This window comes from Chinchilla lanigera, unplaced genomic scaffold (assembly GCF_000276665.1).
Source record: "Chinchilla lanigera isolate Chin_1 unplaced genomic scaffold, ChiLan1.0 scaffold00133, whole genome shotgun sequence".
Taxonomy (NCBI): Eukaryota; Metazoa; Chordata; class Mammalia; order Rodentia; family Chinchillidae; genus Chinchilla; species Chinchilla lanigera.
The window spans coordinates 150,952-165,325 of NW_004955534.1; the positions used below are offsets into that span (position 1 = coordinate 150,952).

The following is a 14,374-nucleotide window of genomic DNA, read 5'->3' on the forward strand; positions in this document are numbered from 1 at the left end:
GGTAGGGCACTTGCCTAGCAAAGGCAAGTCCCTGGGTTTGAGCCCTAGAACAAGAAAAGAACACAATTTTGTGTTCTCACCTAGGATTCTTCATGTCACCTACAGTGTTAACTGTATACACAGAGTAGCATCATCTTTTTTTAAAAATTTGGTGGTACTGGGGATTGAACCCCCGGCCACACACATGGAGCAGATGCTCCACCACGGAGCCACATCCCCTGCCCTAAGATAGCAGCATCTTTACAGCAGGCCTACTTGAATCTCCCTATCAGTTACCTTTAATGTTAAACATACAACTCATATTTCAAATGATCACTTCTTTGCAGGCTAGGGGTTAAACCCTGGGCACTGCCCTACCACTGAGCTACACCTTTGAGATAGGCCCAAACTGACCTCAAATTTTCAATCCCTCTGCCTCAGCCTCCTGAGTAAGAGGGATTATAGGCATGTGCCGGTGAACCTGGCAGTACACTCAATAAACAAAATGACTGCTGATGCTATTCTATCCTAAAACAAAAATCAAAGCTTAAGCATGTACTGTACTGCTAGGTACCACACAGAATATATGAAAACTGAAGATACAGTCTCCATATTAAAAGTATCTTAACTGGAATTTTTCTTTTGTTTTTGGCATACAAAAACAAAAGATAGAACAGAGCCTTGTATATCCTTGGGGATAGAACAGAGCCTTGTATATCCTAGGAAACATTTCCCTACTGAGCTACACCCTCAGCACCCTAGCTAGAATTGTAAATACTGTAGGACCCACCGAGAAAAGAACTGGGAAAAAAATTACTTTTCTCTGTATTGTCCTAGCAACCTCTGAAGAAATTTTAAGTAGTCTCCTTTCCCCTCCCTTTTCATTTTATATGTTTGTGATATATAATAATTACACTCATTTTGGGGAATTAGTATCTTGATCATCTTTTACTTCTTCCCCGCCCTACTCCCCTCTCCCCCCTTTCCCAGATCCTCTTCCCCGTCTCCAAGCGTTTCCTATCTTTCCTTTGGTTTACTATTTAGTCTATGTGCTGTCGAAGTGAGCACCTTTGGTTTACTATCTAAATTATTGATGCTTTGGGTTTCTCATATAAGAAAAACCATGCAATTTTTAACCTTCTGTGTCTGATTTATTTAACATACAGTCTCAGGACCCATTCATTTTCCTACAATGATGATAACTATCACACAGTTTAAGAAGTGGTAGGCACGGAAATAGGTGCTTGGTATATATTACATCTATAATTTTAGAAGTTTTGATTGCCTTCTGGTTTTTTTAAGTAATAAAGCTACATTGGGTAGATTGCTTGATCCTGTATACTTTAAAGAAAGAAATGCCTTTTTTTTTAAATTTTGTTTTTATTAAGCATTACATAACACAGTAAACTGAATGCCACGTAATATACTGCTTAAACTTCCAACAGGGTTAGATGACCATAACTGATTCATCAATCAGGAAAATGCTTCCTTAATCAATGTTCTCCAAACCCTGAAAAAGTTTAGAAAAGAGGATGTAAGAATTCTGTTCCCATCAAAGATGTACCACGTACTTTATTTCCAGTGTCAAAGAACAGTATTCTCTGGCATTAAAGCAAATGTTTTCACACTTCGTATTTCTCTAACTGCAACAATACACTCATCTTACTCAATTCACATGCAAATACTTCAGAATCTAAAATTAAAAAGAATAATCAGTGATGACATTTCTTCCAGATATTAAAATAAACAGATCAGGTATTTTGTTTACTACTTCAGGAAGAACTGCCTTGAGAAGTTAAAATTACTTATTTCTAGAAACTACCTCTTAGAAATCCAATTTCTATTTCACATGCCAGGTGATTTTGATGCTTATTCTGAAACTATACTTTAAGAAATGTGGCACCAGATGAGGAGACACAGGTATCCCCCCAGAATACATTAGAAACTACTATAAACACAAAAGAAAATGACAGAGTAGGTAAAGAATTCACAGAGGAACTACAAAAGGACATTAAATACATAAAAGGCTGTTTGACTTTCTAGTAGACAAAACATGCAAATTATATTCGCACTGTATGACCTATGGCAAGGTATTACTAAGACCCCAAACCCTGGCAGATGGCTAGCATCACGGTCATCTTACCTTTGACACATAGTAACGGTTAACTCCAGAGATGCGCCGATCTCTTTCCATCAAACTCCACTGATATGGAAAGTTGGCAACTCTTTTTTCCTTCAAACAGAAGACAAATATTATTGCACTTTATATAGATGGTTCTTTCTACTTTCAAGAAATGGCACGCTAGAAAAAATACAATCAATACTGAAATAAAAGGTAAATTAACAATATAAGGCCAGAATCTCCTATATAAAATCACACCACTACAATTTCGTTGGAACCTTGACTCCTAATCTCATCAGTGTTTCTCTCTCTCCCTCTCCTTCTCCCCCAGAAATGTCTACTTGTTGCCTTTTGGGACCCCCAAAAGACAACAGGTAGCTCGTACATAAAGGACAAACACAAAATCAAAAAAGCAAATCGGTTTACATTCTGACTTACTCTAGAAATATGAAGGATTAGGAAGAGGGGAATACGAAAATCCTGATAAGACTTCCCAAAGGCTTGCAAAACAAAGTGGAACATAAAAGAAGTTAGGGGGCGAAACCTACTTAAGGGTAGGGAAAAGAAGAAACTACAAAACAGGGGTGTAAGAAATTAAAACCAAACTAGACAAGGTGACCAGTCCGCAGCGCAAGGTGTGGGGCCACGACTAACGCCTCTCCCGCGTCTCTAGGAATCTGGACCTCTCTTCCAAACTACTTCTCCGGTTCTCCAATTCTACTCTACCCGAGGGCTCCCTCTTCTCCACCGCAAAACTAGCTGTTTCCACCTAAAGCCAGGATGCGAACTCCGTAAGCTTCCACTTTTAGGCAACACGAAGAAAGAGGAGGGCCGTTCTTTGTATTTACAGCCTCAGAGCGGCTAACGGCATCCCAACGGCCTCCCCTCCCCACCCCGTCTCGGGAATGCCAGTACGTGCAGTAGGCCCGGGCAGGCCGCCTTACCTTGCCCCCGTTGGAGAACCTGTGGATGTATGCTGTGGCCACTCCGGGAATGACCAAGCACACGCCCATGATGGCAAGTCCGGGTAGAATCTCGAACCACATCACAGCTCGGCTCCCCAAACGCTCCGGTACTCTCAAAGGTGACCGGGCTTCAGCTTCCTTCCGGATATGCTCCGCGGCAGCGTAACACCACGTACGTCTCCGGAGGAAGCTACGGAGTCTCCTACGGCTCAAAAAGTGTTTGGCGCTCGCGCTCTCTCAATCGTTCTCTTCCATCAGTTCCTTTTGCTCGGACTTGCTGTAGAGCGCGCTACGTGCAGTTACGTGAAGAGGCCCGGCTCGGTTTTCCACTCCGCAGCAGTTTAGGAGCTCGGGACTCTAAAATGGCAGAGGAGCTTTCTCCCGGAAAGTCGGCAGCCCAGGTATGCACCTTCCTCTTCAAAAAGCCTGGGCGGAAAGGGGCTGCTGGCCGCAGAAAGCGACCGGCGTGCGACCCGGAGCCCGGAGAAAGCGGCAGCAGCAGTGACGAAGGCAACACTGTGGTCCGGCCGGAGAAGAAGCGGGCAATCCACAATCCAATGATACAAAGGACCCGAGGCAGCATTAATAAGAGGGCGGCCTATGGCGATTTGAGCAGCGGGGAGGAGGAGGAGGAGGAGAAAGAGCCCGAGAGTCTCGGCGTGGTCTACAAGTCCACCCGCTCAGCTAAACCCGTGGGGCCAGAGGATATGGGGGCGACAGCTGTCTACGAGCTAGACACAGAGAAGGAACGGGACGCGCAAGCCATTTTTGAGCGCAGCCAGAAGATCCAGGAGGAGCTGAGGGGCAAGGAAGATGATAAGATCTATCGGGGAATCAATAATTATCAGAAATACATGAAACCCAAGGATACGTCTATGGGCAACGCTTCTTCCGGGATGGTGAGAAAGGGCCCCATTCGAGCGCCTGAGCATCTACGGGCCACCGTGCGCTGGGATTACCAGCCTGACATCTGTAAAGATTACAAGGAGACTGGCTTCTGCGGCTTCGGAGACAGCTGCAAATTCCTCCATGACCGTTCAGATTACAAGCACGGGTGGCAGATCGAACGTGAGCTTGACGAGGGTCGCTATGGTGTCTATGAGGATGAAAACTACGAAGTAGGAAGTGATGATGAGGAAATACCATTCAAGTGCTTCATCTGTCGCCAGACCTTCCAAAACCCAGTTGTCACCAAGTGCAGGCATTATTTCTGCGAGAGCTGTGCATTGCAGCATTTCCGCACCACCTCGCGTTGCTATGTCTGTGACCAGCAGACCAATGGCGTCTTTAATCCAGCTAAAGAATTGATTGCTAAACTGGGAAAGCATCGAGATGCTGCAGACGGTGGTGCTTCTGATTTCCCAGAAGACCCTGATGAGGCTCCAATTCCCATTACTTAAGTTTTCCATAATTCTGAAGTCTCAAAATAAATATTTTGTTGTTTTGAAAAATCTGAATTCATGTCCTTTCTTTTTGAGGAAAGTGACAGAGAAGGCAGGTAGTGAAGTAGGGTCCTGGGTTAAAAGCTTCAAGGTAGGTGTTACCCGGATGTTTAGCCCTGGGATAATCGCTTCAACTGTGTGTGTCTTTTCAGGACCTTCTGGCATAAATTATGGGAAGGAGAAAAGAGCAAGAAAAGAGCTAGAATTTACTTGAAATGACCAAAGCTGTGATGAAAGCAAGAACTGAACCCATTTATTGTATCTCATTTGTGTAGCACTTAATAGTTTTCAAAGTACTTTGTTGCATTATCTGTCTTGGGAGCTAGTACTACTTTAAAATACATGCCAGCCAAGGTGCTGTGGGTGTTGAGTTGGGGATTGACTGGTAACTAGCACCACACTCCCACTTCCATGGATGATGGAAGTGCTCTGCCCTGTCCTGTATGCCTCCTCATGTGGCTGTTGAGTGCTTGAATGTGGCTAGTGGCCACCATATTGGACACTGCAGTTTTTAATAAAATTTGTGAACTGGCAAAGGGCAAAAACCTAGTAGATTTTGGGTTTTGTTTTTCTTTTGGTACTACGGATTGAACCCTGGGCCTTTGCCCTGAGACACATCCCAAGCCTTTTCTCTGTTTTTTTATATTGAGACAGGGTCTCGCTAAGTTGCTAAATTGCCCAGGCTGGGCTTGCACTTGCAGTGCTCCCAGAGTACTGGGATTACAGATACGGGCTTCCAAACCTGGCCAAAAACCTAGTATTTTATACTCAATTGTCCTAAAATTATCGGTGTTGTCACAGACCCTATAATAGATATACCTTGTTAGTCAGTGTACCTGTCTTCCCAACTGCTTTGTGGATTCAGTGACTAAACTAGTTTAGATTTGAATCTCATCCCCAAGATCTCTCATTATTATTATTATTATTTTTTTTGGTTCCAGGAATTGAATTCAGGACCTTGAGCTTACCAGGCAGGCACTTGTCCCGCTGAGCTATATCCCCGGCCCTATTATTATTATTATTATTATTATTATTATTATTATTATTAGTCTTTTTTGAGACAAGGTCTCCCTGTGCAGTTCAGGCTGGCCTTGAGCTCATTTTGTAGCCCAGGCTGGTCTCGAACTCGAAACAGTCCTCCTGCCTCAGCCTCCCGAGTGCAGGCTGATTACAGGTGTGCGCCAGCACACCCGGCATTCTCCCCACTTTATTTATTTTATTTTATTTTGTCTTTTTGAGACAGGGTCTCTCTAAGCAGTTCAGGCTGGCCTTGAGCTCACTTTGTAGCCCAGGCTGGTCTCGAACTCCCAATGATCCTCCTGCCTCAGCCTGCTGAGTGCTGGGGTTACAGGCATGCTCCACCTTGCCCGGCTCAGTGACTAAACTAGTGCTTGATATATAGTAAACATTTAATAAAGTAGGCTGGAGAGGTTTAAGAAGGGAGATTGGTATGATATGTACATGTACCAGTTCCCCACAATGAATGTATTTATTATGTATTGCAAACATATACTAATTAAACGGGAGTGGCGTTGGTCAAGGCAAGTCTGGACCCTGTCTCAAAAAAAAGAGATTGGAACCAAAGCTTCAAATCCAAGTTGAGCTTCCGTAGGAAGTGGAGACATGGCAGAGGTCTGAACAAGGGAACACAGTCACTCTTGTTTTTTTCTCATGTTACTGAGGATGCAGTTATAGGATGAGTTTTGGGGGAGATAGAGGATGAGGAAGATGAGATAGGGAGGACAGTTAGGCTAAGCAATTAGTAAATTTTTATTGATAAGAATTTAAGACCAGGCATGGTGGTGCACATCTGTAATCCCAGCCCTCAGGAGGCTGAGGCTGAGGATTGCCATGAGTTTGAAGCCTGCCTGCACTACACGGTGAGTGCCTGTCTGAAAAAACTGAAAAAGAAGAAGAAGGAGGTGGAGGAGGAGGCGAGGGAGGGGGAGAGGGAGGAGGCTGCAGAGGAGAAGGAGGAGGAAGAGCAGGAGGAGGAGAAGGAGATTTTGGAGCCTGGGGGTGTAGCTAAATGGTAGTGTGCTTTCCTAGCATGCTTGAGGTTCTGGGTTCTATACCCAAGGCTACCAAAAGTAAAAATAAAATGCATGGAGCTGATAGCAGGAAACAGATACAAGAATAAATTGGGTTAAAGTGTTTTTATTCACATTTGTCAATATTTAAAGTTACTCTTTGAGCAGCTAGTCTCAAACACTGTGATTGGCACAGGGGATATCAGCAGAGAATCGGGTAGACACAGCCCCTGGCCTCAGAGAGCTGGACTTTAAACAACGACAAGTGCAAAGAGTTCAAGAAGAGAATGCACTGGGTTGATCACTGAGGATTAACCCAATCGCAGCCTTGGAGTTCAGAGACAAGCTCACCTGATAGAATATGATACATTCTATAAAAGAATATAAAGTATGGGGGCAAATGAGGTGCTCGGATTTAAGCATCAAATAAGAACTTTACAGTGAAGAGGAAACAGCGGAATAGGAAACAGCGAAGTGGACACTGCAGAGGTGGATAAAGAAGCAGGAGAGTAAACTGCTATGCAAGGCAAAAGAGGAAAAAGGTCGGAAATATGCCAATGAGTAGCAAAAAAAACACAAAAAAATGCTCCTTTTTGAACTATCCCCGAGTATACTTTAAAATTTATTCAAAGGTAGAATAAAGCTTTCTGGGAAAAGATATACTTTGACTCCTCATCTACTGTAAAAGCTGAAAGAAAAGATGTAGGAAAGAATACAAAAGATGAGAGAGAAGGAATTGCTGCTGACGACTAGCTGAGAAAGGGTAGAAAAATCCTCAAATAACAGAAATCAAATTTCTCTTAAAGAGCTGGGAGAAAAAAGTAGGGAAAGGTGACATTTGTTTCCTGTTGCACATGTTTTTGAATACAAGCCTGTGAATCTTGAAAGACTGCACAAAATACCTGCAGGTGAGCATTATTGTTGGGATACAGAGAATTCAGCAGACTCTTAAGAGACCATTACTCCACAAGAGCACGTTACTCAGTGGTGTGCTCAAAAGTATTTTTCATGTTTATAAACTGTAATTACATTCTTTAAAAACTTAGAAATATTTGTATCATCTTTAATTAAATGGTGCAACTTCATTTCCTAAGTGGAAATGAAATAGTTGTCTTACAAATGAAAAATACTATGCTGCTTGTGGTGAAACATGCCTATAGTCTGAGCACCTTTGAGACTGAGGCAGAAGGATTGCTGTGAGTTCGAGGCTGGCCTGAGCTACCAAGTGAGTTTAAGGCCAACTTGAACTGCATAGTGAAACCCTGTCTCCAAAAGACCAAAAAAAGAAAAAAAAAAAAAAAAAAAAAGCTAAATATAAGGTAATCCCCTAAAATATAAGGGATCAAGCATCCTAAGCAGCCAACAAAGATTAAACCAGCTGGACTATGAAAGAACTAACCTTGTCGGAGGAAAGGATCCTCGAACTGACACCTGAAAGGGAAAAAATATGGGGGAAAGTATTCTAGGTGGAAGGACAAGTATCTACTAAGGACCCGATCTAAGAGACTGGCTTCAGCTAAGAACTCAAAGCAGTCCAGCTTTGGGGACTTTATCTAAAGGGTAAAAGGACACCATCAAAGTGTTTTGTTTTGTTTTGTTTTGTTCTGAGACAGGGTCTCGCTCTTTAGCTCAGGCTGGCCTCAAACTCGTGGCACTCCTCCTGCCTCAGCCTCAAAGGTGCTCGGATGTGTGCCACCACGCCCAGCCCTCAAAAGATTTTAAGAAAGAAAGTGAGATGATCTGATCTAAACTCTTAACAGATAATCTCACCGTGTGGTGAATGCCCTGAAGAGAAGCAGACAGGAGGCCAGGAATTCAGCTTGGAGGGTGCTGCTGTGGTCCAGGGGAGAGGCTGGTGGCTGTGCACTTCCATTTAGTACGCAGGTCGTGAGCACCCACGACAGGAAAGGCATTAATCTAAGCACAAGAGATATAACCATGGCAAAAGCACACATGTTCCTGCTATCATAAACTCACCCAAAAGGCAGTAACAGGTAGATTTATACACACACACACACACACACACACACACACACATGCACACACGTATAAAAAGCAATAGTGAAGGTGACAGGGAACGAGCAGAAAGATGCAGAGGAATGTGATACAGTGTGGTCAGGGAAGGCCTCTTCAGAGGCAGTGACATTTGAGCACAGACCTAAATGAAGCAGCCAGCTAGGAGACGTGCATTCCAAGAAGAGCACCAAGTGCAACCCTGATGCAGGAGTGTGCCTGGCACATGCTGGGAAGAGCAGTGAAGAATGTAAGTGGAGGCCGGGGATATAACTCAGCAGCACAAGCACCTGTCTGGCAAGCGCAAGGTCCTAAGTTCAATTCTTGGTACAAAAAAAAAAAAAAAAAAAAAAGAGTGTCAGTGGAGTGGAGTCAACAAGAGGAAAGAACTCTAAGATGAGGTGAGAGTACCAATGGAGGAAGGGGGCAAACTATGTACAGCCTTAGAGGTCACTGTAAGGACCTGGGCTTTTATTCTCAGAGAGGGAGAGACCCACGGGGAGGTTTTGAGCAAAGGAATGACGTAATCCCACACTGGCTTTCCAAGAGGATCTTTCTAAATGGGTTGGTGAGCCAGGTATGGTGGTGCGTGCCTGTAATCCCAGCACTCAGGAGGCTGAGGCAGAAGGATTGCTGCGAGTTTGACGCCAGTCTGGGCTACAAAGTGAGCTCAAGGCCAGCCTGAATTGCATAGCATGACCCTCTCTCAAAAATACCAAATAAATAAATAAATAAATAAAATAAATAGGTTGGTGGCACACACCTGTAATCCTAGCACTCTGGGAAGCTGAGGCAAGAGAATCACAAATTCCAGCCTAGACTGGGCAACTTAGCAGTGTAGCAAGATTCTGTCTCAAAATACAAATTAAAAAAGCTGGGCCTGGTGGTGCATGCCTGTAATCCCAGCACTCGAGAGGTTGAGGCAGGAGGATCGTTGTGAGTTCGAGACCCGCCTGGGCGACAAAGTGAGCTCAAGGCCAGCCTGAACTGCATTGTGAAATCCTGTCTCAAAAACACAAAAAAATTTTAAAAATAAAAATAAAGGCTGAGTGTAGCTCAGTGCAAAGACCCTGAGTCTCACACACACACACAAAAAAAAAACAACTCTGAAGTAAAGAGCATGTACTTGAAAAACAAAAAAAGGATGCTTCTAAAACTTTTTGGGGGGTTGGAAAGGATTTGTCTTAATTGAGGTGTTCGTTACATGAGTGTCTACATCTATCCAAATCCATTGGGATATATATTTATGTGTGTTTTGTGTGTGAATATGTCTCATTAAGAAATATTTTTTGAAAACAAAAACAAAAAACCCACAAGTTCCTATAGAGAGCTCAATTAGAAAGCTATTGCTAGCTGGGTGTGATAGCACAAGCCTGTAATTCCAGCACTAGGGAGGCTGGGGCAGGAGGATCCTTGCGAGTTAAAGACCAGCCTGGGCTACAAAGTGAGCTCAAGGCCAGCCTGAACTGTATAGAGAGACCCTGTCTCAAAAAGACGAAAAAGAAAGAAAGAAAGAAAGAAAGAAAGAAAGAAAGAAAGAAAGAAAGAAAGAAAGAAAGCTATTGCTGTCCTTCAGGCATAAGATGACAGTGGCTCAAAACAAGTGAGGGGCCAGGCATGGTGGCTCACACCTATAATTCCAGCACTCAGGAGGCTGAGACAAGATGATTGCTGTGAGTTCAAGGACAGCCTGGGATACCTAATGAGATCTTGTCTCAAAAATAACACAAAGTATCCTATACTTTCTTTTTGTGTATGATGTTAGGAATTGAACCAAAGGGCTTCACAATGGACTATATTCACAACCCATTTTATTAGTTTTTTTTTTAAATTTTGAGACAAGTTCTCACTAAGTTCTGCCTCTGCCTCCCAGAGTGCTGGGATTACAGGTGTGCGCCACCACACCTGGCTTCATTTTCATTTCTTTCTTTTCTTTTCTTTCTTTCTTTCTTTTTTTAAGTGGTGGGGATATTGAACCCAGGGCCTCATGGAGTCTAGGAAAGTGTTCTAACACTAAGCTACACACCCTAGCCCTGAATATATTTTGTAGGTAAAATTTACAAGGGAGCCAGGCATGGTGGCACACACCTATAACCCCAGCACTCTAGGAGGCTGAGGCAGGAAGATTGCAAATTTGACCCCAACCTGGATAAGTTAGTGATTTAATGAGACCCTGTCTCAAAATAAAAAAAATTTAAAAGGCCAGAGTTGTAACTCAGTGTGAAAACCCTGGGTTCAGTCTCCAGTACCAGAAAACACATACACACACACACACACACACACACACACACAAAGGATCTGACAGGATCTGCTGGTGGGCTGGATACAGAGTGTGGGATAAATAGGAGAGTCAAGGCAACTCTAAGATTTTTGCCTGGGACACCCAGGTGGCAAGTGGTCCACTTAGCGAAATGGAAAGATGCAGCTATAGAAAAGTACAGAGAGCACCGCTCTGTGGTGTGGCAGCTAGTCAGACAGGAGCATCTACATGGCCACCAACTGCAACACCAGTGGCACTCAGGAGGACAGCATGGACCCTTTCAGGTCACACCCTGGGGACTGTGCCCCTGCTCATCACTATCCTGATTTTATGATGTCACTATCTTGCTTTGATCAAGCTTTTCTTTTCAGCTATTTTTTTAAATTTTTTATCCTTTTTTTAAGTTTATTGGTACAACATGGGTATACATAATAGCTACATTCATCATAGGGAATTTGTATCTGTACATGATATATCTTGATTCCTCTTTTCTCCCATTCCCTTCCCCTCCCTTCAATTCCTTTTCCCTTCCTTATTTACAAAGTATTGTTACCATTTTTTCCTTCTTTTCTCATTTTTTTCCTTTCCATTCCTTCCTTTCCCCCTCTCCCCTCCCTAGTTCCCTTTTCCTTTTGAACAGTTTCTTCCCATTTCACAATATCTATTGTACATTTATGTTTTTACATTTTCAGTTTATCACACCAGAGAAGAAAAGTGATATTTGCACATGTGTATCCAATTTATTTCACTTATGATTATGGACTCAAGGTCCATCCATTTAGCTATAAATGTCTCAATTTTATCTTTATGGCTGAGTAATACTCCATTATTTAAAAAAAAACAAAACATCTTTTTTACCCAGACCTTGCTTGATTCCAAGATCTAGATCTTGGGTTATTTCCAAGATGTTTTTTATCCAATTCCTGGTTGATTCCAAGATCTAGAATTTGGATTGTTTCCAAGATCTAGAACTTGGATTGTTTCCAAGATCTAGCTATTACAAACTGTGCTGCTATAAACATGGGTGCACATATATCACTGTGGTGCTTTTAATTCTTCTGGTAAGATACCACAATGAGAATAGCTGAGTCAAATAGCACCTCATATACTAGTTTCTTGAGGAATCTCCACACTGATTTCCACAGTGGTGGCACCAGTCTACACTTCTACCAACAGTGGAGAAGGATTCTTTTTCCCCACAGCCCCTCCAGCATTTGTTATTGGTTGATTTCTTGATAATAGTCCTTCTGTCCAGGGTGAGATGGAATTTCAGTGCTGTTTTAATTTGCTTCTCTTGAATGACCAGTGATGTTGAACATTTTTTCATGTATTTATTTGCCATTTGTAACTTCTGAGAAGTGTATAATCATCTCAGATGCCCGTTTTTGGATTGGGCCTTTGAATTTGGTGGGTCTGATTTTTTCAGTTGTTTATATGTTCTAAATATTAGTCATTTGTCTGAAGAAGAGTTGGCATAAATTTTTTCCACTCTGTGGGTTGTATTTTCACTCTGTTGGTGATTTCTTTTGCTGCACAAAGCTTTTTTGTAAGATGAGATCCCAGTTGTTGATTCTTTGTGATAGTTACTGTGAGATCAAGGTTTTGTTCATAAAGTCTTTGCCTACACCTATGTCATCCAGAGTTCTACCTATTCTATCTTCCAGTAGATTTAATGTTTCTGTTTTAATATTTAGATCTTTGATCCATTTTTATTTTAGTTTAGTGTGTGGTGAGAGACATGGGTCCCAAGTCAACACTCAAAAATCAGTAGCCTGGCCGGGTGTGGTGGTGCACCCCTGTAATCCCAGCACTCGAGAGGCTGAGGCAGGAGGATCACTGTGAATTTGAGGCCAGCCTGAGCTACATAGTTAGTTCAGGGGCAGCTGAGCTATACATCAAGACCTTGTCTCAAAAAACAAACAAAAAAATCAGTAGCCTTCCTGTACACAAATAACAAACTCACTCTGCCAGCTAGTTAAATGCTGTTAGAGCAGCTGCCACTCTTAAAGCAGAGGACAGATTTCCCCAGCATCTCTTTGGTGAATCCCCTTTGAAGCCAATGGTCAATGGAATGTTGACCAGACAGACAGCTGGATTCCTGTCTGGAGACTGATCTCTGGCTGTGTGGGCCAATAGAAGCTGAGAAAAACTGAGGGGTCCTGGCCAGGGCTATTCTCTGCTGGATACCCAGAGGTTCCTCGTGGAAACTGGCTCCTGACCACAGAAAAATCCCTACTTGTCTATCCATCATACTTATCTCTCTCTGCTAGTAAACTAGAAATGCTCCCTAGGCTTTTCAGTGGATCTTAGAACCACTTAGACTACCCCTCACTTCAGAAATTGAGCTGAGGCAGTTTGCAACAACCGTTTGCATGCCACAGCAGCTAGCAGGGGAATGATTTACATTTGTGCTTTACATAGGCTAACTAAGAGTAAGAAAGAGATTTTAGTCAGCGTTTTATTTCTTTTTTTTTTTTCAGTTTTGGTTTTTCTCCGGTACCGGGAACCGTACTCACGACCTTGCGCTTGCCACGCAGGTGCTTTGCCACTGAGCTAAATCCCCAGCCCCTAAGCCTTTTATTTCATGTATGCATACAAGACTAATGTGCCTTTACCAACATGTAAAATGTGATTGCTAGATGATAAATATAAGTTTAACCTGTGAGCTTCAAAAATGTAAATAAAGCATAGCCTTGCCCGGCTGCTTGGAAAGATTGCCTAGGTGATTAGACAGATAACACAAGTGTCTTGGAGAATTCCTTGCCCTAGGGCCCAAGGCGGAATTCCTCAAGTCAATTGCCGATTTTATCTATCTCAAGAGGTGATCTCCTTCACAACCCAGCCTGAGAAGTGCTATAACTACTTCCAACTCACCTTTTTTATATCTGCCCTCTTCCAAAGAACAAAAAGCAGCAGTGTACTACAAAGTTAGGCTACCTTCTTTAAACATTCCTGTAACAAGACCAATTGTAATTTGTGCTTATAAATGTCCTACAGGAGTAAGTTCACAAGCTCCCTGGGAGGATAAAATCGTGCACAAGTTCCAGGGTGAATAGGCTGGTTGAATTTTGTCTTCTGCTCTCTCCAGATGGCATCTACCTGCCCTGGAGTGGAGTCTACTCAAGGAATGCCTTGAGGGTACAAATATCAAATAGGAATAAAGAGGGGATGCCCAAATTATTATTATTTTTTTTTTTTGTATTTCAGATATGGAGTGCTCAAAGTCAAAGTCTCCTACTCTTTTAGAATACATTCTTAGGGCCAGGGATGTAGCTCAGCGGCATAAGCGCTTGCCCAGCAAGCCTGAAGTCATGAGTTCGACTCCTGGTAAAAAAAAAAAAAAAAAAAACTACATTCTTAAACACTGGAAGATGTTTGACCCTTATGAGTTTAAAAAAAGAGCTGTTTGATATTTTTCTGCACATGCATGGGGCCTGCCTACCCTCTAGAGCCAAATGGAATGCAAAAGGAAGTAATAATTATGATTTTCTTTTACAACTAGAATCATACTGTAAAAAAGAGGTAAAATGGTCAGAATTGCCTTATGTTCAAACCTTCTTTAC

The 14,374-nt window shown here is 42.7% G+C and overlaps 2 protein-coding genes across 2 annotated transcripts; one reads left to right on the plus strand and one right to left on the minus strand.

The window, feature by feature from the left end:
• Positions 1 to 1,339: 1,339 nt before the first annotated feature.
• Positions 1,340 to 3,232, minus strand: Ndufa1 (NADH dehydrogenase (ubiquinone) 1 alpha subcomplex, 1, 7.5kDa). The gene is made up of 3 exons (XM_005410429.2): positions 3,046 to 3,232; positions 2,123 to 2,212; positions 1,340 to 1,489 (listed from the first exon to the last, which is right to left on the minus strand). The coding sequence occupies exons 1-3, from the start codon at positions 3,145 to 3,147 to the stop codon at positions 1,469 to 1,471; spliced, it is 213 nt and encodes a 70-aa protein (XP_005410486.1). The 5' UTR covers positions 3,148 to 3,232; the 3' UTR covers positions 1,340 to 1,468.
• Positions 3,233 to 3,290: 58 nt separating this feature from the next.
• On the plus strand, positions 3,291 to 4,523 carry Rnf113a (ring finger protein 113A). Its single transcript, XM_005410428.2, has one exon. The coding sequence runs from the start codon at positions 3,429 to 3,431 to the stop codon at positions 4,464 to 4,466; it is 1,038 nt and encodes a 345-aa protein (XP_005410485.1). The 5' UTR covers positions 3,291 to 3,428; the 3' UTR covers positions 4,467 to 4,523.
• The last annotated feature ends 9,851 nt before the right edge of the window (positions 4,524 to 14,374 follow it).

What these genes read in the sequence shown, in the direction of transcription:
- Ndufa1 (XM_005410429.2), bottom strand. Translation starts at nt 3,147, where the DNA reads ATGTGGTTCGAGATTCTACCCGGACTTGCCATCATGGGCGTGTGCTTG. An exon ending in GGTTCTCCAACGGGGGCAAG is followed by an intron (nt 2,213 to 3,045) that starts GTAAGGCGGCCT and finishes TTCTGTTTGAAG; the next exon opens with GAAAAAAGAGTTGCCAACTT. An exon ending in ACCGTTACTATGTGTCAAAG is followed by an intron (nt 1,490 to 2,122) that starts GTAAGATGACCG and finishes AAACTTTTTCAG; the next exon opens with GGTTTGGAGAACATTGATTA.
- Rnf113a (XM_005410428.2), top strand. Translation starts at nt 3,429, where the DNA reads ATGGCAGAGGAGCTTTCTCCCGGAAAGTCGGCAGCCCAGGTATGCACC.